The sequence below is a fragment of the Giraffa tippelskirchi genome, chromosome 2 (genome assembly GCF_054371585.1).
Source record: "Giraffa tippelskirchi isolate mGirTip1 chromosome 2, T2T-mGirTip1v1.2.pri, whole genome shotgun sequence".
NCBI lineage: Eukaryota > Metazoa > Chordata > Mammalia > Artiodactyla > Giraffidae > Giraffa > Giraffa tippelskirchi.
This window is the reverse complement of record NC_137276.1, coordinates 68,302,027-68,329,161: the sequence shown is the minus strand read 5'-3', so window position 1 is coordinate 68,329,161 and position 27,135 is coordinate 68,302,027. Positions and strand designations below refer to the sequence as shown.

At 38.1% G+C, this 27,135-nt stretch overlaps 1 protein-coding gene and 1 long non-coding RNA gene across 5 annotated transcripts in view; one reads left to right on the top strand and one right to left on the bottom strand.

Moving 5' to 3' along the window:
* DNAJC12 (DnaJ heat shock protein family (Hsp40) member C12) overlaps positions 1 to 10,492 on the bottom strand; it is a 41,303-nt gene extending 30,811 nt beyond the window's left edge. Inside the window, exons 1-3 of one of the 4 annotated variants that reach the window (XM_081568941.1) lie at positions 10,360 to 10,492; positions 4,114 to 4,233; positions 795 to 899 (exon numbers count right to left, since the gene is read on the bottom strand). In XM_081568941.1, the coding sequence (XP_081425067.1) occupies positions 795 to 872 (78 nt within the window). In that variant the 5' untranslated portion in view covers positions 873 to 899; positions 4,114 to 4,233; positions 10,360 to 10,492. Of the gene's footprint in view, positions 1 to 794; positions 900 to 4,113; positions 4,234 to 9,496; positions 9,825 to 10,359 lie in introns of those variants that run through there. The other 3 variants (XM_081568940.1, XM_081568938.1, XM_081568939.1) reach the window with 3 other exon arrangements.
* LOC145537919 (uncharacterized) lies at positions 10,010 to 24,018 on the top strand. The gene is made up of 2 exons (XR_014076498.1): positions 10,010 to 11,466; positions 22,065 to 24,018. It is a non-coding gene; the product is annotated as an uncharacterized LOC145537919 (long non-coding RNA).
* The last annotated feature ends 3,117 nt before the right edge of the window (positions 24,019 to 27,135 follow it).

Genomic DNA, 27,135 nt, shown 5'->3' with positions numbered 1-27,135 from the left:
ATTAACCCATGTATGAAGTACCTTTAGTAGCATGGAGAAATCCTTATTATAATGTTAATGGGTAAAAAGTAAACATGTTCTTCAAAAATACATACATAGGAAAGAGTCTGGAGACTAATCTGCTAAACATTAAGAATGTTACTTTGGGAGGTAAAATTATAAATGAACTTTCCATAATGTGAAAAACTTTTATGACCTTATAATTATCCATAGGGACCTTTAAAACATTGTTCCATTATAGATCAAATGAACAATTACAGAGTTGTTACATATTTTGTTTCAGAAGCCACAGTTTAAAGAAGTAATTCTTCTTACACAATTTGAATTATTAACACAAAAGGATGTTTCTTGGTTTAAATAATTTAACTGCTCACGTAAGACTACATATTTTAATGAAACATTTTAAAATCATTACTAGAAAATTAAATTTCATCTCAATTATAGTGTAAATTGCCATAATAAAGATATAGCTTATGTACATACTATGAAACACTGCCAATAGCAATTACAATAAAATTTCAAATATATATTTTTAGTATATTTGAAAAAGAGTCTATGACCATGTGTCAGAATACACATAATCAATCAGAAGTGTCCATAAAATTGAAAGAGGACACTATTCAAATAAAGACCCAACACTCTATTTTAAGTCCTTAACTTTCTCAGAGCCAAAAGAGCTTTAAAATAATACATGATTAGATTCTTAGGCAATGTGACTAATGTTCAAAATTTTAAAACCTTAAATAAAACTTGAAATACTGTTGTGAAAAATAACAGCATTATTCATTGCTTACCGAAGACAGTTCATCACATCCCAGTAACATGTAGTAATCTTCAGTATCTTCCGACTTGTAATTCAGTATCGCATCCATTGAGATGACTAAACCAGTTTTTCTTCCCTTTGAAACAAGAGGCACAATGAACTGAGAATTAACAGGAAATGCCTTTTGAGATCTGGTTTACAGCAGCGCGTTCCAAAGGGCAGCTAACTAGATTTAAGGCTGGCCACAGTCAACACGCCAGCTGTCATCCTAGACCTTTGTAAACTCTAGCTTTCATTGGCTGTTTATACAAGAGAAAAGAATAGCCCACGTGTGGAACTGTTGCAGTGCTGGCTGGGATCTGTAGTTTGAGTTTATGTAAGTGATGTAAATGAACCATTCCTTTTAGAAGTTGATAAACACTATCCATCTTTACATACTCCTCAAATTGGCCATTTTTTCACCTCTGATATATTTTCACCTTTTTCTTTTTTTTTTAAGGGATAGAAAAAAATTTGAAGCATTATGGTAAAATCTTAGCGTTTATTAAATATGAGTAGTGAGCACTTTTCTGAGTGTTAAGAATATTTCATAATTTTTCAAACAGCTCACGCACGAGTAGACAGGCTCCCATGGTGGCTCAGACAGTAAAGAATCTGCCTGCAAGGCAGGAGACAGGGGTCAGTCCCTGGGTCGGGAAGATCCCCAGGAGAAAGAAGTGGCAATCCATTCTGGTATTCTTGCCTGGAAAATCCCATGGACAGAGGAGCCTGGAGGGCTACAGTCCATGGGGTCACAAAGAATCAGACACGACTGAGCGACTAACACACACAAGAGTAGAAAGAAATAGACTAAGAGATCATTTGATGATTCATTTGATAATCTATTCATTCAACAAATATTTATTGAGGACCTATTTTGTGCTCAGCACGATTGTAGAAAAAGATGTGGTAAACAGTTCTTAGAGAGCTTACAGTATAACAGAGGGAGGCAGACAAGACACATGCAAACAAACAGGATTATTTAAAACAGTGACTTGTGGGACTTCCCTGGCAGTCCAGTGGTTAAGACTGCACTTCCAATGCAGGGGAAGAGAGTTTGATCCCTGCTTCAGAAACTAAGAAACTAAGATCCCACATACTGCATGTGGAGCCAAAAAAAAAAAAAGAATGTGTACAAAGATACAGCAATAATGATAGTTATCATTACCAAGTAACAATAATGAAAGTTTTGTAGAAAAATTAACTGTCCAACAATCATTTAAATAATGATCCACATACAGTAGTATATCATGTAGTCATTTTAAAAGATATAGAAACATATTTAATACCTGGGAATGGTCACACATTGTTAGGTGAAAAAAAGGTAACAAGCAATATGTATTATGTAAACATTCACTGAGCATTGAGACTTATGCACATTACTGGGCATAAGTCATATCTCAATTTAAAAAGGAAAAAATACAAAATTTAAGTTTTAGAAGTATGGTATGATTCCTGTTTTATAAATATACAGCTCTTCCTCAATTTAGCATGGGGTTTTGACACCATAAACTCACCCTAAATCAAAAATGAATTTAACCCAACTATCCTACTGAATATCATAACATAGCCTAGCCTACCTTAAATGTGCTCAAAACACTTACATTAGCCTACAAGTGGGAAACAGCATCTGCTGCTGCTGCTGCTAAGTCGCTTCAGTCGTGTCCAACTCTGTGCAACCCCATAGACGGCAGCCCACCAGGCTCCCCTGTCCATGGGATTCTCCTGGCAAGAACACTGGAGTGGGTTGCCATTTCCTTCTCCAATGCAGGAAAATGAAAAGTGAAATTGAAGTCGCTCAGTCATGTCCAACTCTTAGCGACCCCATGGACTGCAGCCTACCAGGCTCCTCCGTCCATGGGATTTTCCAGGCAAGAGTAACACAAGCCTATTTAATAATGAAGTGTTGAATATTTCATATAACTTATTAAATACCTGAGTATCATACCACATGTCCCTGGCCCAGGAAAAGATCCAAATTCGAAGTACCATTTTTACTGTACTCATATTTCTTTTGCACCATTATAAAATTGAAAAATGCTCAATTGAACTATTGTATATTAGGGACCATCTGTATATGGCCTGGAGAATCCCAGGGACGGTGGAGCCTGGTGGGCTGCCGTCTGTGGGGTCGCACAGAGTCGGACACGACTGAAGCAACTTAGCAGCAGCAGCAGTATATGGTATGTATATTTAGGAAACATGCAAAACTATATACACCAGGTATTGGAGTCACAGGTGATTTATATTCTTTTTCCTCATCTACAGTTTCTAAGATAAACATATATTATTCTAGTAATAAGAAGAAAGCAACAAAAAACAAGTCAGTAAAAACTGCAAAATGCCGAATATCACATAGCTATTATTTACTGACTTAGAAAGGGTGACAATTCAGAGGGCCTTATTCAAGAATTTGTTTTTCAGTTGGTTCGGTTTGTTGCATGCCCTACTGCATGTTGTAAGCCAATTTATTCACTCTTCAAGAGGGCTTCCCTGGTGGCTCAGTGGTAATGAATCTGCCTGCCAGTGCAGGAGACCTAGGTTTGATCTGTGGGTCGGGAAGTTTCCCTGGAGAAAGAAATGGCAACTCACTCTAGTATTCTTGCCTGGAAACCCCATGGACAGAGGAGCCTGGCGGGCTACAGTGGGGTCGCAAAAGAGTCCGACACAACTAGAAACTAAAACAACAAGAACAATTCACCCTTCGAAGCACCCTACACTGTGCTGCAGTTGGACAAAGAAGGAAATTAATCCGGCCATCAAAGAACTCCCCCCTCACATGTGTCTTGCTCACTGTAGGTCAACTGTTGTCTCGAGTGATCCTTTCCTTACAGGAGTCACAATGCAATGAAGACATTGTTGAACCCTGCTCCTTATTCCTTGAATAGTACTATGCTCTAATTACAACACCTGACATATCAGAAAATTAATTTAGTTGAGAATGCAAGATTAACAAACTAAGCTTTAGCATGTTACCTGTGAAGTAAAAGTCGCTCAGTCGTGTCTGACTTTTTGTGACCCCATGGACTATACAGGCCATAGAATTCTTCAGACCAGAATACTGGAGTGGATAGCCTTTCCCTTCTCCAGGGGATATTCCCAACCCAGGGATCGAACCCAGGTCTCCCATATTGCAGGTGGATTCTTCACCAGCTGAGCCACAAGGGAAGCCCAGCATATTACCTAATCCAATGCTAAACTGTGCGGTTTAGAGGGAAAATTTAAAAGAAATCCATAGAAGCATTTACAGAATAAATGGAGAGAAGGAGGAAGGGACAAAATGCATAAGCTGTTGTAGGAAAAATACTCACGGAAAAGTGAAGAAAACTTTATAGCAGAGTGTGTTGAAGAGAAGAACGTTTGAGACCAGTAGTGAAGATGAGGGCCAGAACATGGAGAGCCTTGAGGATCAGGCAGAGGACACTGAACAACTGTGGAGGCAACAGGGAACTGCTGTAGCTTCTTAAGCGTGTGACATGTTAAAAGTGAAGGTTTAAGATTAATCTGGCGGCTGTGTGCATTTGGAGGAAGGAAAACTGGAAAACATTGACAAATATGACTTAACCATCACTTTGAATTTAAATTTAATTTTAATTAAATTTTATTTTTTAATGGGCACTGCTGTTGGATGTTTAGTCTCTAAACTGTGTCCAGCTCTTTTGAGATCCTATGGACTGTAGCCCACCAGGCTCCTCTGTCCATGGGACCTCCCAGGCAAGAATACTGTAGCAGGTTGCCATTTCCTTTCTCCAGGGGATCTTTTTGACCCAGGGATTCAACCCACATCTTCTGCTTGGCAGGCAGATTCTTTACCACTGAGCCATTTGGGAAGCGCTTAATGGGCACGACATGCACATACAACAAAATTTTAAAGCTATAAAAGGATAGGCATGAAAGGTAAGTGTCCCTCCCTCCTTGGGTCTTCCAGCCACCAGTTTTATTCCCTGGAGGTAACCAAGATAACCACTGCCAACAATGTCTCGTTTTTGCATTCATTATATGCATTTACATATGTGTGTGTGTGTGTGTGTGTGTGTGCGTGTGTGTATGTAAGTATGTATTTATTTTTTAAATCTCAGTTCCTTAGTGTCAGACACTTCAAACCTTCAGCTCTAATAAAAAATACTACACTGAATACTCTTGTTCTTAGGTTCTTTCACTCATGTTGGCACATCTTTTAGAAAAGAAAGCTAACATATGTAAGTCAGTAGGGATTTACTGAGAGCCTATTAGCTATACACTTACACAGTACCTGTAGCTTTTGCTTTTTTTTTTAAAAGAACTCTGATAATTTCTTTTACTCTCCCTACATCCTATAACTGAGTTTTACCAAAATTTTTATTTCATGTAAGCATAATGTATGTGGCAGAATAAAATCAACTAAAGGTTTTCATTCTTTTCTTTAATAACCTAAAATTAAGCAGTTCTACAAATAGAATACACCTGCATCACATTGTGTTATTTATCATATTATTTACTAAACTGTGGCCTACATGTTTGACACCTTGGCTCTGAATGGTTCCCTCCTTAGTGCCCTCAATTCACAGCACCCCTTAGGATAAAGGTAAGGGTTAAAAAGAAAGAGCTCATAATTCAATAAGTACCCAGCTGAAGGTGTTCTTTATGTTGTGAGGTTACAGTTTTACATGACATTACTGGTTATTTTCCTCATTTTGATATTTCCACATTTATTTTCACTGTCAGAATTCAGTAAAAAGCTCCTTCCCATCTTGTTTTAAGCCTCTGAGGTCTTGTTATTTTTATTAATAATAGTACTGAATGACTTGGTTACAAGATCATATCCCAAAAAATAAAAATATTGATTGTAACAACTTTGCATGGCCATAGATGGTAACTAGATTTACTGTGGTGATTATGTAAAAATATCAAATCATGGGAGTTCCCCAGGGGTCTAGCGGTTAGAATTTGGTGCGTTCACTGCCTTGGCCCAGGTTCAGTCCTGATTTGGGGAACTGAGATGCCACAAACCACACAGTATGGTAAAAAAAAAAAAAGTCAAATCACTATGTTGTACACTTGAAACTAATATATTACTGCATGTCACAAATAACTTAGCTGTATATATTTAAATATATATTAGTAAAATAACTTAGTTGCATATATTTAAATATATATTAGTATATTTATATGTGTTCTTAGTTCCTTCAGTCGTGTCCAACTCTTGGCGACCCCGTGGACTGTTGCCCACCAGGCTCCTCAGTCCATGGGATTCCCTAGGCAAGAATATTGGAGTGGGTTGCCATACCCTCCTCCAGAGAATCTTCCTGACCAAGGGATCAAACCATCGTCTCTTTTGTCTCCTGCATTGGCAGAGAGGTTCTTTACCACTAGCGCCACCTATGTATTTTTACATAAAATGTTGAGTTTGATAAGTCTTGATGAAAATGAATACGATGTGATTTTATAATCAGAGAAAAAGAAAATCTTAAAAGTAAGTGCCCAACCATACATCCTCATGTTTTTCTTGTTATAAAAACGGGCTTCCCTGGTAGCTCAGTGGTAAACTACCTGCCTGCCAACGCAGGATACACGGGTTTGACCTGCGGTCTGGGAAGTTCCCATGTGCTGCGGAGCACTAAGCCCATGCACCACAACAATTGAACCTGTGCTCTAGAGCCCGAGAATCACAACTATTGAGCCCACATGCCTCAGGACACAGTATGCTAAGGTTTTAACAGAAAAGTAGAAGACTTGCCACATATCTCCCTCTGCCTAGAGGTAAATATGGTAAAACATTTAGCTATTTCTTCTTGTATTTTTCACCATGGTTTTAAATGATGTTTATACTTCAGAATTTCTTTTAAGCTCAACATATTGCACCACTGTATCCACACTAAAGTCTTGATCAAACAATAGCAAAATGACAAGAATACATTATCCAGGTATGAATAAAAGCCTAAGTTTCACCAGTGAGACAATCTGCCCCCCGTCAAAAGATGACTTTGGGGTCATATTTATATATATTACATGTGAATGTAGTATATATGGTGGTGGTGGTGGCGGCTTAGTCGCTCATTTCTGTCCAACTCTTTATAGACCCCATGAACTGTAGCCCCCCCAGGCTCCTCCGTCCATGGAATTTCCCAGGCAAGAGTACTATAGTGGGTTGCCATTTCCTTCTCCAATATAGTGTATATATTATATATAAAATAGTCAAATGCTTACATGTAATACTTAACTTTCATTATTTAGCTATATATAAAATGATCCAATGACCTATAATATTCAGCTTTTTAAATTTACTTTAACCTATATATTTAAAATACTATATTATGAAAAACTGTAATAATTTAAGAATAGTGCTGTTCTTCCACTGTATGAGAAACTCTGTAAGGTTACAGGTATAAGGTATCTACATTTTCTTCTAAAGGATGATTTTGGAGAAAAGTTTGCTTTATATTTGAACATGCACAACCCTCTCTCAATGTGGGAATTCTACTTCAATCATTCATAATTTTTAAAATCATTTTCATGTTTTTTTATTTTTTTAACTTGTATAATGATTAGAAGTCATTACTTTAATAAATATTAAATAAATAATACTTTATATAAATATAGTATAAACACATAAATAATAGCAACCTTTTTGGGGTATTGTTTGAAAAAGCAATAATATAAGGTAAGCATGTGTTTGGAGAAAAGTAGAGTACCACTTATTTATTTCTACTCTTTTCCCCAAAACTAACCTTTAAACTTGCTGCAGCATCTTATGGTAGGGTATATTTTTAATGTTCACCGGGTTTTTCTCTCTAATGATAAGTGAAGTCACTCAGTCGTGTCCGACTCTTTGAGACTCCATGGACTGTAGCCCTATCAGGCTCCTCCGTCCATGGGATTTTCCAGGCAAGAATACTGGAGTGGGTTGCCATTTCCTTCTCCAGGAGATCTTCCCGACCCAGGGATTGAACCGGGGTCTCCCGCATTGTAGGCAGACGCTTTACCGTCTGAGCCACCAGGGAAGTCCTCTAATGATAAAGGTAATAAAAATCATGTTGGGGCCATTGGCTAGTATTTTGAAAAAATGATGAAGCTAGAGCCATTCCTCCTTATACCAAAGTAAGTTACAGATAACCAAATAACCCAGAAGCCATAGGATAAAATTAATAAACATGACTGTACAAAATTTACGCAGATGTGTAGTGACAAAAAAAAAAAAATACAAAAGCAAAATCAGAAGGTAGGTAAATAATGTACAAGGAAAAAAATTTCACAATTCCCATAACAGACAAAAGGCTGAGTTCCCCAGTTTACAAAAAGTACCAAAAAATCAGTAAGAAAAAGATTAACAACCCAATGCTGCTGCTGCTGCTGCTAAGTCACTTCAGTGATGTCCAACTCTGTGCAACCCCATAGACAGCAGCCCACCAGGCTCCCCTGTCCATGGGATTCTCCAGGCAAGAACACTGGAGTGGGTTGCCATTTCCTTCTCCAATGCATGAAAGTGAAAAGTGAAAGTGAAGTCGCTCAGTAGTGTCCGACTCTTAGCGACCCCATGAACCGCAGCCTACCAGGCTCCTCCGTCCATGGGATTTTCCAGGCAAGAGTACTGGAGTGGGGTGCCATTGCCTTCTCCTAACAACCCAATAGAAAGCTGGATTAAGGATATGATTACTTTCAGAAATATAAATAGCCATTAAATGTGTCAAGAAAAGTGCAGCCTCATTCGTAATTATGAAACTGCTAATCACTCAAAGGAAGATACATTGTTTACTTCTCAGAGAGGCAAAATTTCTGAAGTTGATAATACCCAATGCTAGAATAGAAGGGAGGAAGCAAACACCTTCATACATTGCTGGGTACTAATATAAATTGGTGTATGTGTGCATGCTTGGTTTTGTCTGACTTTGCAATCCTATGGACTGTAGCCCACCAGGCATCTCTGTCCCTGGGATTCTCCAGGCAAGAATACTGTAGTGGCTTACCATTGCCCTCCTCCAGGGAATCTTCCCCACCCAGAGATCGAACTTGTGTCTACTGCATTGGCAGGTGAATTCTTTACCACTGAGCCACCTGGGAATTCCAGTGTAAACTGGTACAGTTTAGCAATTTGGTGGTATTTGTAAACTTTTATAAAGCATATATCTCCTTGGCTGGATAGTTTTTTTCTACAAATTTACCCTGTGTATTTACACCAAAATATGTTCCAGGCAGTCATTGCAAAATTGTTTGCAACAGAAAAAAGTTGGAAACAATCAAAATGTCCCTCAATGGGATGGTGAAGAAATCAATGTATGAATAAATTATGGCATTTCTGTTATGAAATACCATACAACCATTAAAAAAAGAGTAAGATAGCTCTTTTTGTGCAGTATGGAAAGATCTCTAAGATGAATTATCAAATGAAAAAGAAAGTTTAAGAAGAGTATGATGCCATTACTTCTTTTGCATACTTTTTCATAATTCATATATTTATTGACAAAAAAAAAATCCCCGTATAAGTGGACCCCTGCATTTCAAAGCCCGTTTTGTTCGATGGTCAACTATATGTACATTTGCACCTGATTTTTTTCTTTAAAAATCAAATATACGGACTCCTTTTAAGGGAGGGAGCTGAGCAGGTACAGAAAGCCTTTAATTTCAGTTTACATCTTTCTGAGTCAATACAGTCATCCTACCACTTTTGTTTTCTGTATGCTTTTTATTCTGTTTAATAACTTGTATCTATTTACTTACCGGCCCGGCTTTCGAGATCTTAGTTCCCCCACCAGGAATGGAACCCAGGCCGCCTACAATGGAAGCAGGGAGCCCCACCCACTGCACCCGCAGGGAATTCCCTTGGAGTGGTTTTTAAAAGAACAAAGATAATTTAATTTACACATGCTGGAAAAAAAATTTTTTTAACTTAAAAATACTTATACCAAATATAGAAATCACATAGAGCTTTTTAACTTAGCGAAAGCTCTTTGCATGTGGCCCGTCAGAGGCCCAGCCTCGGAACCAGAAAAAACGCCCAGTCTTCTACGACCCAGGCGGCGATCGCCGTCCCAGGACTACAGCTCCCACAAGACATCGCGGAAATCGGCGTGTAGAGGCGCGACAAAGGAAAGCCCAGTTACTTCCGGTCTCCCGGACATGTCCCTCCGGAAATGGCTTTTTTTTTTTTAACACAGATTTCAAAGGCTTTTAAGTGAGGGAAAAAAAACTATAAGAGCTCAAACGAAAAGTCTAGAAAAGTTTCCAAGCCCCAAGAACTCCGAGCGAGAACAGAAATTAGGCAGCCCATAGAAATCAGGTGGGCTCCACGCGGACGACTCTCAAGAGTCGTTCTCAGACTAGCAGCTCTATTAGCAGCTACTCCCTTTTCCTTCCAGTCTCGCGCCGAGTTCTGCTATGCACAACGAAATCGGCACCTTCCCCTTACGGTCCTTCGGAACCCGAGCTTTCAAGACGCCAAAGCCCAAGTTCCAGAAAGTGCCTGCAGTCATTCGTTCTGATTTCCCACAACACGAGCCCCTGCTCCCTGCTCAAGCTGGGGTTTGGACATCAGCTGAGCGCTCTGATTAAAAACGGAATCTCATTTCTGATTTAGCTCCTACCTCTCAATGTCTTTTCTTCAGAATCTGCTGCTCCGTTCCAGCGTAATATCCAGTGGAAAGAAAACGGAACCTGCCAAGACCTTAACCTCACTCTTTCAGACTTGGTTGCCAGAGCAAAAGAACATTCTGATACAGGAACAGGATATGTTTAAAAAAAAAAAAGAAGAAGAAAAGAAAAAGTATTTCTGTTAAATTAGACATAAAATAGAATCTGTAAATGATTCGTTAAAGGCTGTTGATATATTGCTTTGAAGCTTCAGTCAAGTGCGAAGTGCAGTGACAAATGCTAGTAATCCCCTTGTTAATGTGTGCAGATGTTGATAGTGGGGGACAGAGGATAAAAGGGAACTCTGCTTAATTTGGCTGTGAACCTAAAACTGCTCTTCAAAGTTATTTATTAATTTTAAAAATAAAATAACAGTAACAACAGAAAGAATAATCACCATTATTGAGCCTCTACTGTATGCCATGGATAAAGCTAGCATTTGAACCATGCTGTGTCTGACTCCAAAGCTCTTAGTGAACATAATGCATAAAAGCACTGCATCAGATTATTTGGCCAGAATTTCGGCATTTCAGAAAATGCACTTGACAAGGCTGTTAGGAAACCTGATTTCTAGTATCAGCTCTCCACTGGCTCCTTGTTGAGCCACACTGCCTCTATTTGTGAAGGAGAATTCAAGACCAGAGCAATGATTCTCAAACTTAAAAGTGCACATGAATCACGTGGATTTGGTGAAGATGCAGCTTCTGCTTCAGGATGTCTGGGAGAGGTCTGAGATTCTGCATTTCTGACACTCCCCCAGCTGAAGTCCTGTTAATCCAGGAATAGCAAAGGACGGGATGACCTCTGAGATGCTTTTAAGTTCTAACACTCAGCGTGGATCATTCTTTCCCCCTCTAATCTTAGCACCTTTGCTCTTAAGGAAATATGGAAGGATATGTCAAAAAGGAGAATGACTGAAGTACAGATTCCTATCTGAAGCCAAAATATGAAAATTAAAAATAACTGTAGACTCTAGTGTCTCTGGAAAGATACACAAGAAACCCATAAGAGTAGTTATCTTCAGGGAAGCAGACTTGATGATCCAAATACAGGAATGGAAGGTAAACGTTATACTTTTATAACTTTTGTAATTTCACTATGTGTGTGCTTTCTCTTTTTAAAAAATAATTCATTTTTAATTATCATTGAAAAATGGTTAATATGTCACTTGTTAGTAAGGCAGAAATCACCAGGTTTTTAGTTTACGCCTCCTGTTATTATCACAGGTTTCTTTTAAACAGAAAGAAATTCCTTGAACAGTCACTCAGTTATGTTTGGGAAACAAGCACTTAAATATCTCCCTGACATTTCAGCTTTTTCCCTCTCTTCTCAAAAAGAACTAAAGACAAGTATATTGGTAAAGTGAAAGTGTTAGTCTCTCAGTTGTGTCCAACTCTTTGCGACCCCATGGACTATAGCCTGCCAGTCTCTATGTCCATGGAATTCTCCAGGCAAGAATACTGGAGTGGGTAACCATTCCCTTCCTCAGGGGATCTTCCTGACCCAGGGATGGAACCCAGGTCTCCTGCATTGCAGGCAGATTCTTTACCGTCTGAGCCACAAGGGAAGCCATATTAGCAGTAGTCAAATAAGATATAATGGCAATTTTAGAAAAATAGTGACTTAAGGGCATGACCCTGGGCCAAATAACACATGAGATAACTTCTAGCAGTAAGATCAATATTATCTGGTCTTATGAGTTCTGATTCCCAGATACCAGACCCGTGACCAGACTAGTCTGGCTGCACATTAAAATCACTTGGTGGGGAAGTTCCTGGTGGTGCAGTGGTTAGGATTCTGGGCTTCCACTGCAGGGGGCCCGGGTTCAATCCCATAAGCCAAGTGACCTGGCCAAAAATCATCACTTGGTGAATATACATACATACACACACACATATTTATACACATATGTGTATATACATTTACATACACAACAGTGCTAAGACCCTCCTTTAGAGCAATTAAAATGGACTTCCTGGGGTTGAGGCATGGGTATTTTTTTTAAGGCTATCACCAGAGATTAAAATGTGCATCAAGGTATAACCTAGACCAAGGATATCAATCTGATACCAGGATTATTCTGTGTCCTAGGCCCCATCATCCTCTTTAGTAAATTCAAAGAATCCACTGGCTCTGATAAATTCACAGTATAGTATATGTTTGCCAAAAGGAACTGAAATCTAAATATAGAATAATACTCATAAACAGTTTCAAAGCTCAGCAAAAATCTTTTGAGTACTTGGCTGGTGCCTACCACTGTGAGAAATAGAAAAGAAGTCTGCTTTTGCAGCTTCTCAGAAGGAACTTGCATTGCAATTAAAGCGACAAGATTGAAATTGTGACCCACTGATCAAATCAGTCCTGCCAAACCATGTTCTTAAAATGTTGTGAATTCATTGCCAACATTTTTAAATTGGGAGATTTTGCATAAAATTCCAGGGTCCTATCTTCTCTTAAAAAATTGGAAGATCTGATGATTTGGGACTCACTTGCTTCCCTGGTAGCTCAACTAGTAAAGAATCCACCTGCAATACAAGAGACCCCGGTTCGATTCCTGGATCAGAAGATCTGCTGGAGAAGGGATAGGCTACCCACTCCAGTATTCTTGGGCTTCTCTCATGGCTCAGACAGTAAAGAATCCGCCTGCAATGCGGGAGACCTGGGTTCGATCTCTGTGTTGGGAAGATCCCCTGGAGAAGGGAAACGCTACCCACTCCAGTATTCTAGCCTGGAGAATTCCATGGACTGTATAGTCCATGGGGTCACAAAGAGTCAGACACAACTGAGTGACTTTCACTTCACTTACCATTCCCTCAGCATTTTTCTGAAGCTGAGCTGGGAATAAATACCTCCTTTATGTGAGGCCCATGCTGCTTAGTTTGCCACAGTCTCTAAACCCTCTGTTGCTTTCTGATACTGAAGCTGATAATCAGTTGCCAGGTGTTATCACATATTTTTATGATAAAGTTAAGAAAGTGAAATATTTTTGATCCCCATTTTATCAAATGTAGAGCAACAAAAAATAGATCAAGAAGGCCCCATATTTCACATCCTGGTCCCTATACACATCTGAGTTTATGCCCCATGATATACACTGATTATATGTTCAGTATCTAAATAAAACACTATATTTAAGTATATTCAAGTACTGGCTAAATGCTTGTGGTCTCGAGTCAGACAGGGATTCAGTTCCAAGCTACCACTTACCAGCCATACGTAGGCATATGGCCCAATGCCTCAAGTCTACCTTCTCCATCTGTACAAGGGAAGCAATCATAGCACCACATCCCAGGGTTGATTTGAGGGTTGAACAGGGTAACATTAATTAATATGGTATCTGGTGATAACTCCCTGAACATCAGTTATTTTTATCCTGGTTAGGAAATGCCAAAGGATGAGTTAAGGATGGGGCACAGAAGGGAACGGCAACCCACTCTAGTACTCTTGCCTGGAAAATCCCACGGACAGACAAGCTTGGCAGGCTATAGTCCATGGGGTCACAAGGTCAGACATGACTAAGCAACTAACACACACACAAAGTGAGTTGTTGGGGAAGCTTTGTAGAAGGATGAGCTGACCAAGATGGGTGGAAGATATAGATTGTTCACATGGAGAAAAGACAGAGCAGGATAGGCCTGAGCAGAGGCTCAGAAGAGATGGTGATCAGGGCCTGAATATTTAAGCCACACCATTGTCAGAAAAACATCTATTTGTGCTTTATTGACTGTGCCAAAGCCTTTGACTATGTGGATCACAATAAACTGTGGAAAATTCTGAAAGAGAGAATACCAGACCACCTGACCTGCCTCTTGAGAAACCTGTATGCAGGTCAGGAAGCAACAGTTAGAAATGGAGATGGAACAACAGACTGGTCCCAAATAGGAAAAGGAGTACGTCAAGGCTGTCTATTGTCACCCTGCTTATTTAACTTATATGCAAAGTACATCATGAGAAACGCTGGGCTGGAAGAAGCACAAGCTGGAATCAAGATTGCCAGAAGAAATATCAATAACCTCAGATATGCAGATGACACCACCCTTATGGCAGAAAATGAAGAACTAAAGAGCCTCTTGATGAAAGTGAAAGAGGAGAGTGAAAAAGTTGGCTTAAAGCTCAACATTCAGAAAACTAAGATCGTGGCATCTGGTCCCATCACTTCATGGAAAATAGATGGGGAAACAGTGGAAACAGTATCAGACTTTATTTTGGGGGCTCCAAAATCACTGCAGATGGCGATTGCAGCCATGAAATTAAGAGACACTTACTCTTTGGAAGGAAAGTTATGACCAACCTAGATAGCATATTTAAAAGCAGAGACATTACTTTGCCAACAAAGTCCGTCTAGTCAAGGCTATGGTTTTTCCAGTGGTCATGTATGGATGTGAGAGTTGGACTGTGAAGAAAACTGAGCACCGAAGAATTGATTGTTTTGAAGTGTGGTGTTGCTGAAGACTCTTGAGAGTCCCTTGGGCTGCAAGGAGATCCAGCCAGTCCATCCTAAAGGAGATCAGTCCTGGGTGTTCATTGGAAGGACTGATGTTGAAGCTGAAACTCCAGTACTTTGGCCACCTCATGTGAAGAGTTGATTCATTGGAAAAGACCCTAATGCTGGGAAGGATTGGGGGCAGGAGGAGAAGGGGACAACAGAGGATGAGATGGTTGGATGGCATCACTGACTCGATGGACATGGGTTTGGGTAAACTCTGGGAGTTGGTAATGGACAGGGAGGCCTGGCTTGCTACGATTCATGGGGTCACAAAGAGTTGGACACGGCTGAGCGACTGAACTGAACTGAACTGAACTGATTGTAAGACTGCTGCACTGGAGTGTTTTCCTCATGGTTTACTTTTGAACTCTAAAGACTACTGGTCCCTTGCTTTGTGATATACAGTAGGTGACTGTAACAATCACTGTAGAGATTTTGGGATCTTTCCTACTCACCCTTTGGCAAGGATTTCAAGAATTCAAACATCTGAGTGTTTCAGAATTCCGTTAAAGATACGTTAGCTGGGAATGGAATGTTTGTGCTGGTACTCAGTCACCAGGACTGCCCCATGCTTGCCACTAGAGGGACTAGAACCAAAGGAATCAAGCTTCTGGGTACAATTTTCACCTTCCTAGATTCTTACTCAATACTCTATTAACATTTTTTTCCCTTGAAACATATTTTTATTTTTTGCAGTTTAAAATAGTTTTAAAAATCCAAATACTCCTGTATTATTTCTTCTACTTTGTTCTGTGTAAAAGGGGGGAAATGAAAAAGCTGGAATACCACCTCCCCCTAAAAAAAAATCCAGATCCTGCTGGGGTATAGAAAATTAAAGAGTCCTACTAACCATCATCCCCACAAAATTGCCACTTAATAATGTTAATAAGATTTTGTGTCTCTTTCCAGATGTTTTCAATTTGTATACAAACATATGTATTATTATTTTATTTAAACCCATGATTTGTCCCCTGACTAACACTTTGATTTCACCCCCTACCATGCTCTGCCTGCTGTACAGACAGTATTCTAGATCTTCAAACTTGCCAACCTGCTCCAGCCTCAGGACCTTTGCACTCACTACATTATCTTCTTGAACCGCTTACTTCTCCCAGGTTATCCCCACTCAGAGCTCAGTTCATATGTCATTTCCTCAGAGAGGTCTTTGTGATACCCATCAAGTAACTATTCCCCAGCCCACGTCACTCTCTGTCATCATTAGTTTTACTTTCTGCTTCTATCGCTGTTTGAAATTAACCTTGTTTATTTAAATGTTTGCCTACTGTATTGTTGTTTAGTTACTCAGCCATGTCTGACTTTTTGTGACCCATGGACTGTAGCCCACCAGGCTTCTCAGTCCATAGGATTTCCCAAGTAAGAATACTGGAGTGGATTGCCATTTCCTTCTCCAACGGATGTTCCCAACCCAGGGATCAAACCCATCTCCTGCATTGGCAGGCAGATTCTTCAGAATTGAGCCATCTGTGAGGCTCTATGCACTACTAAAATGTAACCTGCATGATAGCAGAAACTTTGGCTGCCTGATGTACTTCCATATCACTAGTATCTGGAACATAAATTAGGGACCTAAAAGTATTTGTTAATTAAATAAATAAATGAAAAGAGTGTTGTATATATTTTTCTGCGACTTTTTTGTCACTTAACGTATCTTGTACAAGTTGTAATTTACTTACTGTAGATAAGACTTATTCTTTTATTTCAGTCATAGTCTTAATTTTTAATTCAATTTCTTTTAAGTTAGATATTCAAAAACCTCAAAAGTAGAACAATATAAAAATATATTCAGTGAAAATTATCACATCCACTTCTATCTACCATATACTTAGTCCCCAGTCAACCAGGTAAACATTTATATTAGTTTATTGTGTATTCTTCCTTATGTCAAACACACATATGTGTATTTTTTATTCTTATCTTCTTCCCTTTTTGCATAAAACAGAAACATAATATATATGTATAAGGTTCTACACCTTTATTCTTCTAATGCTTCATGGTATTCATAATTTATATGGATCTATAATTTATTTTGCTCAGTTCTCTATTAATTGACTTTTGGTTGTTTCTGATTTTTATTATTGTAATTGATGTTTCAGTAATCATTTTTATACTTGATAACTGTACAGAGGAATACATTCCTGGGAGTGGAATGACTAAATCAAAAGATCTATATATATATTAAATCGTGAAAGGTCTTACCAGATTTCCTTCCAAAAAGGTTGCCTCAATTTCTACTCCCACCACAGTGTACAAGAGCACAGCTTCGCCACACCCTCACCAAGTCCTAAATATTATAGGTTGAAAATATTTGCAAATCTGATGGATGAAAAATGGTTGCTCACTGTTGTTTTTAACTTTCATTTCTCTAAGTATGAGTAAAGTTGAATATCTTTTCATATTTTTAAAATGGATTTGTTGATATGTAGTTCACATTCCATATAAGTTACTCATTCAAAGTGTACAGTTGAATGTTTTTTAGTATACTCACAAGTATCGATGCAGTTGCACAGAGGTGCAACCATCATCAAGGTCAATTTTAGCATATTTGCATCACTTCAAAAAGAAGCCCATATGCTATCATTGAAAAAACAAGAGAGTTCCAGAAAAAACATTTACTTCAGCTTTATTGACTATGCCGAAGCCTTTGACTGTGTGGATCACAAAAACTGTGGAAAATTCTTCAAGAGATGGAAATACCAGACTACCTGACCTGCCTCCTGAGAAATCTGTATACAGGTCAAGAAGCAACAGTTAGAACTGGACATGGAACAACAGACTGGTTTCAAATTAGGAAAGGAGTTCGTCAAGGCTGTCTATTGCATCCTGCTTATTTAACTTATATGCAGAGTACATCATGCAAAATGTCGGGCTGGATGAAGCACAAGCTGGAATCAAGATTGCCGGCAGAAATATCAGTAACCTCAGATATGCAGATGACACCACCCTTATAGCAGAAAGTGAAGAAGAACTAAAGAGCCTCTTGATGAAACTGAAAAAGGAAAGTTAAAATGTTGGCTTAAAATTCAACATTCAGGAAACTAAGATCATGGCATCCAGTCCCACCACTTCATGGCAAATATGTGGGGAAACAGTGGAAACAGTGAGAGTCTTTATTTTGGGGGGCTCCAAAATCACTGTAGATGGTGACTGCAGCCATGCAATTAAGATGCTTGCTCTTTGGAAGAAAAGTTATGACCAACCTAGACAGCATATTAAAAAGCAGAGACATTACTTTGCCTACAAAGGCCTGTCTGGTCAAAGCTATGGTTTTGCCAGTATCATGGATGGATATGTCTATCTAAGTATATCATATATATATATATATATATATATATATGATTCAGTTATATATACATACATATATACATAGACATATATATATACATACATATATATATATAGACAGACCTTTGTTGGCAAAGTAATGTCTCTGCTTTGTAATATGCTGTCTAGGTTGGTCCATCTAGTCAAGGCTATGGTTTTTCCAGTGGTCATGTATGGATGTGAGAGTTGGACTATAAAGAAAGTTGAGCGCCGAAGAATTGATGCTTTTGAACTGTGGTGTTGGAGAAGACTCTTGAGAGTCCCGTGGACTTCAAGGAGATCCAAACAGTCCATCCTAAAGGAGATCAGTCTTGGGTGTTCATTGGTAGGAATGATGCTGAAGTTGAAACTCCAATATTTTGGCCACCTGATGCAAAGACCTGACTCATTTGAAAAGATCCTGATGCTGGGAAAGATTGAGGGCAGGAGGAGAAGGGGATGACAGAGGATGAGATGGTTGGATGGCATCACTGACTCAATGGACATGAGTTTGGGTGGACTCTGGGAGTTGGTGATGGACAGGGAGGCCTGGTGTGCTGCGGTACATGGGATTGCAAAGAGTCGGACATGACTGAGCAACTGAACTGAAGTGAACTGAACTAGGATGGTCATAACTTTCCTTCCAAGGAGTAAGCGTCTTTTAATTTCATGGCTGCAGTCACCATCTGCAGTGATTTTGTAGCCCCCAAAAAATAAAATCAGCCACTGTTTCCACTGTTTCCCCATCTATTTGCCATGAAGTGATGGGACCAGATGCCATGATCATAGTTTTCTGAATGTTGAGCTTTAAGCCAACTTTTTCACTTTCCTCTTTCACTTTCATCAAGAAGCTCTTTAGTTCCTCTTCACTTTCTGCCATAAGGGTGGTGTCATCTGCATATCTGAGGTTATTGATATTTCTCCCGGCAATCTTGATTCCAGCATGTGCTTCATCCAGTCCAGGGTTTTTCATGATGTACTCTGCATATAAGTTAAATAAGCAGAGTGACAATATACAGCCTTGACATACTCCTTTCCGAATTTGGAACCAGTCCATTGTTCCATGTCCAGTTCTAACTGTTGCTTCCTGACCTGTGTATAGATTTCTCAACAGGCAGGTCAGGTGGTCTGGTATTCTCGTCTCTTTCAGAATTTTCCACAGTTTATTGTGTTCCATGCCTTCAAAGGCTTTGGCATAGTCAATAAAGCAGAAATAGATGTTTTTCTGGAACTCTCTTGCTTTTTCGATGATCCAGCAGATGTTGGCAATTTGATCTCTGGTTCCTCTGCCTTTTCCAAAACCAGCTTGAACATCTGTAAGTTCACAGTTCACGTATTGCTAAAGCCTGGCTTGGAGAATTTTGAGCATTACCCTCTAGCATGTGAGATGAGTGCAATTGTGCTGTAGTTTGAGCATTCTTTGGCATTACCTTTCTTAGGAATTGGAATGAAAACTAACTTACATATATATTTGCCATTTATTAATTTTTAAATGTCTGGTAAGTGTTTAAGAGGTCTTGCCTACCCAGACAGAGAAGCATGGCACACATGAAATAAAAGCATATATATTGCATATTCTAGATGCCAAGCAATGTTTTGGGGCATTCTGTTTTTTGAAAACTCACTTAATTCTCCAGACAAACCTGATGAGGTAGACAATTTTTTCCATTTTTCATATGACCAAACTTACAGGCAGAAATACTAAGAGTCTTGCCTGTTGTCATATAACTAAGAGAAGCAGAACTATAATTGCAATCTTGGTAGTCTGTTCCCTGTGTATTCTCTTAACCATCTATATTATCTCTTTATTCACATGTCTTACATCTTATTATGCTATTTGGGCCAGTTAAAATACTTATTTTCTTGAATTAATATATTACTCCAGTACAGAAAATTTCACATAGCATTAAATACATTTTTGTGTCTCAGATTTATCCCTTGATCTGGCTTTGAGAAAAGGGAATGGTATGTTTCTATCTTTGAATAACCTTAATTAAACTATCTCCTTGCACATGATATTATCTGTCTATCTATTACCTATTATCTAGCAATCTGTCTTTGCTGAGTGGAAAAGAACATGTTTCTAGGAGTCAATTACCTAAACACAGGTTAAAAGAGCTTTTGAAAAGGAATGAATTATTTTTTATCTCAAGTGAAAGCGCTTCTGAGTAATTAAAATAACAGAATATCAGAAATGATTAGCAATCTGATTTTTTTTAATGTGATACTCATCTTTCTAAGTACTTTATAGTAATCTTCTGAAGTAATGGTAAAAATTAGTCCATGGTTATACATCCCAAATAATGCTCACCAACAAAAGACAAATTCTACTCTGTCTTAATGGTCAACTAACTTTGTTTTCAATTAATCAATAACCCTAATATATTGTCCCACAAAGAGCTAAAAATGTCATTCAAAGAATGCAATGCAACCATATTTAATCTCGTTCTCACTCAGCTAAACATTTTGAATTTCCCTTTAGTAAGCAAGAGCTGAGGATCAGGTTTGCAGCCTGCTTGAATACAGATAGAGGATGTCAATTATAATCTGTTCATCTTCCAAAGGATCAACCTGGAGGTTAATGGAATCACACTGAATAATGAAGGAAAATGCCTGGACACATTTTATTTTTAAAAAGTGACCTCTTAAAATTCAATTATATATGTCCTCAATAAAGAAGTTTAACTCAGTTATAATGACTCATCAAAACAGTGTAAAATGAATCATCCCAGGACTCTAAATTCATTATGGAATTATTCTGAAATCTGCTAACTTTCAAAATTATGTTGGAAAACCCATCACTATTAAGGTAGCAATAATTTTTTAGAAAATTAGTAAGCCAATATTTTTGCAAAGTATCTGCCTCATTTTAATAATCCATTAATAATAATGCAGAGATATTATGATTTCTTTCCCTTCCAATTGTAGAGAGGTAGTCATATTCATGGTTAGGGGAAAGAAATCATCATATCTTGCACACTGAATTTTCCTAATTTTTCTCCATTTTCCACAGCAATAGTATTCTCCCACCTGTAGTAACTTATTCCTTTACCTAAAGGTTGTTCTTGTTACCAATCTTCTGTGTGCTTTACTTACATGTATAATTATCTGTTACAAAAGTTATACTATCTCTGAGTCACTCTGTGTTCCAGTGATGACTTTTCTTGCCTTCTGACCTGCATATGTATTTTGATTCTGACTGGAAATATTTTTCCCACCTCTTGGCCAAGCTGAAGCCCTAACCCCTATTCAGGGTTTTGTTAAGAGTACACGTTTTTCTCAAGAAAGCATATTCTCAGGTTTAACATGGCTTTCTATGTGATTCTCTATTCTCAATCAGATTACAATGTTTTTAGACACAGAATCCAATTATTTCTGTATTTTTAATTCCTTGTACCCTCATAGGCCTCTATCACTAAGTTATAAGGTGACTGAGCAGATGGCCTGACTACCAGCAGTTCACAGGTGCCCAGCACAAAGTATGGCTTTAATAATATCTAATAAATAAATATTGTATCTGTGACACTTCTACATTACTGTTTTCATCACATAAGGCCCCTCTGTGACCTGAACCTGCAGCTGTGTTTGAAATAAGTAACCTCAGTTAATCTGTATGTTGGCTTCTTTCATTTTGCTCCAGTTTAAAAGGTCAGAGCATTCAAAACATTCAGTAGTATCCAGTACCAAATATATTTAACAGTAACAGAGCAATAACACTGGTCTATTTTTTAAAAATTTATTGAGGTACAGTTGACTTACAATGTTGTGTTGATTTCTTTTGAACAGCAAAGTGACTCAGTTGCATAAATGTATATTCTTTTTTGTATTCTTTTCCATTATGATTTGCTATAGGATATTGAATATTGGACTGGAAAAGGTCAGTTTTCATTCCAATCCCAAAGAAAGGCAATGCCAAAGAAAGCTCAAACAACCACACAACTGCACTCATCTCACAAGCTAGAAGAGTAATGCTCAAAATTCTCCAGGCCAGGCTTCAACAGTACATGAACCGCGAAATTCCAGAACATCTGAAATGGTTCCAGATATTCAAGCTGGATTTAGAAAAGGCAGAGGAACCAAAGATCAAATTGCCAACATCCGTTGGATCGTCAAAAAAGCAAGAGAGATCCAGAAAAACATCTACTTCTTATTTATTGACTATGCCAAAGCCTTTGACTGTGTGGATCACAATAAACTGTAGAAAATTCTGAAAGAGATGGGAATACCAGACTACCTGACCTGCCTCCTGAGAAATCTGTATGCAGGTCAAGAAGCAACAGTTAGAACTGGACATGGAACAACAGACTGGTTCCAAATCGGGAAAGGAGTATGTCAAGGCTGTATATTGTCACCCTGCTTATTTAACTTAAATGCAGAGTACATCATGAGAAACGCTGGGCTGGATGAAACACAAGCTGGAATCAAGATTGCTGGAAGAAATATCAAGAATCTCACATATGGCAGAAAGCAAAGAAGAACTAAAGAGCCTCTTGATGAAAGTAAAAGAAGAGAGTGAAAAAGTTGGAGTAAAACTCAACATTCAGAAAACTAAGATCATGGCATCTGGTCCAATCACATCATGGCAAATAGGTGGGGAAACATTGGAAACAGTGACAGACTTAATTTTGGGGGGCTCCAAAATCACTGCAGATGGTGACTGCAGCCATGAAATTAAAAGACGCTTGTTCCTTGGAAGAAAAGTCATGACCAACCTAGATAGCATATTAAAAAGCAGAGACATTACTTTACCAACAAAAGTCCGTTTAGTCAGAGCTATGGTTTTTCCAGTAGTCATGTATGGATGTGAGAGTTGGACTCTAAAGAAAGCTGAGCCCCGAGGAATTGATGCTTTTGAACTGTGGTGTTGGAGAAGACTCTTGAGAGTCCCTTGGACAGCAAGGAGATCCAACCTGTTCATCCTAAAGGAAATCAGTCCTGAATATTCATTGGAAGGACTAATGGTGAAGCTGAAACTCCAATACTTTGGCCACCTGATGCGAAGAGCTGACTCATTGGAAAAGACCCTGATGCTGGGAAATACTGAAGGCGGGAGGAGAAGGGACAACAGAGGATGAGACGGTTGGATTGCATCACCAACTCAATGGACATGAGTTTGAGTAAACTCTGGGAGTTGGTGATGGACAGGGAGGCCTGGCATGCTGCAGTTCATGGGGTCAAAAGAGTCGGACACGACTGAGTGACTGAACTGAACTGAACTGAATTGAATATTGTTTCCTGTGCTATACAGTAGGACCTTGCTGTTTATCCATCTTGTATATAAAAATTTGCATCTGCTAATACCAAACTCCCAATCCTTCCCTCCCCCACCTCCTAAACAATGATATATTTTTGACAAACAATTATTATAATGAGCAAAAGTTGTTTTCCCTTCTGATTTTTACAATTTACAGTTTGCACCAATTATAATTAAATTTTCTTTCTAAATGCCTTAATGGAAAGAACATGGAAATTATCAACAACTATGAAATAATAGGCCTGTATACATAACTTGGGGAATTAATTTTATTATAGGTGAATTAGAAAAATAAATATGTTTTGGTAGGTGTTTCATTTGAGGCTCTCAGTGGCTAATGGGCAAACTGTTTCTTATTTTAGAAAAAATTATTATTTTGAAAAAATTATTATTTAGAAGAGACTTTTAATGAAACTTTTTCTTAAATGTGTTTTCCTACTGACATTTCACTCTGAATTTATATTAAAACTGCACATTTAAAAATTCATACTAAGTGAATAACTATTGCTTTCTATCTCCTTTAAAAATAAATTACCTCATGACACACATGCATATGCAAGGTTTGCCAGCTTTCTGACATCTGCTCTCCCCACCAATTGAGGCGATTTTTTAATTCTTTTAATAATTATTTCTGGCTATTCCCAACAAACCTGTAGCAAACCAATCAAGAGACGCTGTAAAGCCATACTGTTGAGTCTTGGTCACTGCATTTTAGGCTAAATGTATCCACTCAGTACTGTAGTCAAGCTATGTACTGCCAAATATATGTACTGCATTTTTTAAAATATATTTTTTTATTGAAGGATAATTTCTTTACAGGATTTTGTTGTTTTCTGTCAAACCTCAGCATGAATCAGACATAGGTATACATATATCCCCTCCCTTTGGAACCTCCCTCCCATCTCCCTCCCCATCTCACCCCTGTCGGTTGATACAGTGTCCTGTTTGAGTTTCCTGAGCCATACAGCAAATTCCCGTTGGCTATCTATTTTACATATGGTAACGTAAGTTTCCATGTTACTCTTTCCATACATCTCACCCTCTCCTCCCCTCTCCCCATGTCCATAAGTCTATTCTCTATGTCTGTTTCTCCATTGCTGCCCTGTAAATAAGTTCTTCAGAACCATTTTTCTAGATTCTGTATATGTACATTAGAATACGATGTTTATCTTTCTCTTTCTGACTCACTTCACTCTGTATAATAGGTTCTAGGTTCATCCACCTCATCAGAACTGACTCATATGTGTTCCTTTTTATGTCTGAGTAATATTCCATTGAGTATATGTACCACAATTTCTTTATCCATTCATCTGTTGATGGGCATTTGATTGCTTCCATGTTCTAGCTATTGTAAATAGCGCTGCAATGAACAATGGGATACATGTGTCTTTTTCAACCCTAGTTCCCTCAAGAGTATATGCCTAGGAATGGGATTGCTGGGTCATATGGTGGTTTTATTCCTAGTTTTTCTAAGGAATCTCCATAACATCTTCCATAGTGGCTGTATCAATTCACATTCCCAACAACAGTGCAAGAGTGTTCCCTTTTCTCCACACCCTCTCCAACATTTATTGTTTGTTGACTTTTTGATGATGGCCATTCTGACCAGTGTGAGGTGATATCTCATTGTGGTTTTGATTTGCATTTCTCTAACAATGAGTGATGTGAGCATCTTTTCATGTGTTTCTTAGCCATCTGTATGTCTTCTTTGAAGAAATGTCTGTTTAGGTCTTTTTCCCACTTTTTGACTGGGTTGTTTGTTTTCCTGGTATTGTATGAGCTGCTTCTATATTTTGGAAATTAATCCTTTGTCAGTTGTTTCATTTTCTATTATTTTCTCCCATTCCAAGGGTTGTCTTCACCTTCTTTATAGTTTCCTTTCCTGTGCAAAAGCTATTAAGTTTAATCAGGTCCCACTTGTTTACTTTTGTTTTTATTTCAGTTAATCTAGGAGGTGGGTCATAGAGGATCTTGCTTTGATTTATGTCATCGAGTGTTCTGCCTATGTTTTCCTCTAAGAGTTTTATAGTTTCTGGTCTTACATTTAGGTCTTTAATCCATTTTGAGTTTATCTTTGTGTATGGTGTTAGGAAGTGTTCTAATTTCATTCTTTTACATGTAGCTGTCCAGTTTTCCCAGCACCATTTATTGAAGAGGCTGTCTTTGCCCTATTGTATATTCTTGCCTCCTTTGTCAAAAATAAGGTACCCATAGGTGCTTGGGTTTATTTCTGGGCTTTCTATCTTGTTGCATTGGTCTATATTTCTCTTTTTGTGCCAGTACCATAATGTCTTAATGTATGTCTTGATATACCAACTGTAGCTTTGTAGTATAATCTGAAGTCAGGAAGTTTGATTCCTCCAGCTTCATTCTTCTTTCTCAAGACTGCTTTGGCTATTCAAGGTCTTCTGTGTTTCCATATGAGTTGTGAAATTTTTTGTTCTAGTTCTGTGAAAAATGCCATTGGTAATTTGATAGTGATCACATTGAATCTGTAGATTGCATTTGGTAGTATATTCATTTTCACAATATTGATTCTTCCTACCCAGGAGCATGGAATATCTCTCCATCTGATTATGCCATCTTTGATTTCTTTCATCAATGTCTTATAATTTTCTGTGTACAGCTCTTTTGTCTCCTTAGGTAAGTTTATTCCTAGATATTCAATTCTTTTTGTTGCAATGGTGAATGGGATTGATTCCTTAATTTCTCTTTCTCATTTTTCATTGTTAGTATATAGAAGTGCAAGTGATTTCTGTGTATTGATTCTGTATCCTGCAACTTTGCTAAATTCAATGATTAGCTCTAGTAATTTTCTGACAGTATCTTTAGGGTTTTCTATGTACAGTATCATGTCATCTGCAAACAGTGAGAGCTTTACTTCTTCTTTTCCAATCTGGATTTCTTTTATTTCTTTTTCTTCTCTGATTGCTGTAGCTAGGAATTCCAGAACTATGTTGAATAATAGTGATGAAAGTGGACATCCTTGTCTTGTTCCTGATCTTAGGGGGAATGCTTTCAGATTCTCACTGTTGAGAATAATGTTTGCTGTGGGCTTATCATATATGCCCTTTACTATGTTGAGGTAGGTTCCTTCTATGCCCATTTTTTGAAGAGTTATAATCATAAATGGGTGCTGAATTTTGCCAAAGGCTTTTTCTGCATCTATTGAAATTATCATATGATTTTTATCTTTCAGTTTGTTAATATGGTGTATCACATTGATTGATTTGCATATATTGAAGAATCCTTGCATTCCTTGAATAAACCAAACTTGATCATATGTATGAGCTTTTGATGTGTTGCTGAATTCTGTTAGCTAAAATTTTGTCGAGGATTTTTGCATCTATGTTCATCAGTGATATTGGCCTGTAGTTTTCTTTTTTTGTGTTGTCTTTGTCTGGTTTTAGTATCAGGGTGATAGTGGCCTCGTAGAATGAGTTTGGAAGTGTTCCTTCCTCTGCAATTTTCTGGAAGAGTTTTAGGATAGGCATTAGCTCTTCTCTAAATGTTTGATAGAATTCTCCTGTGAAGCCATCTGGTCCTGGGCTTTTTTTTTTTGGAAGATTTTGGATCACAAAATTTTCAGTTTCAGTGCTTATAATTGGGTTGTTCATAATTTCTATTTTTTCCTGGTTCAGTCTTGGAAGATTGAACTTTTCTAAGAAT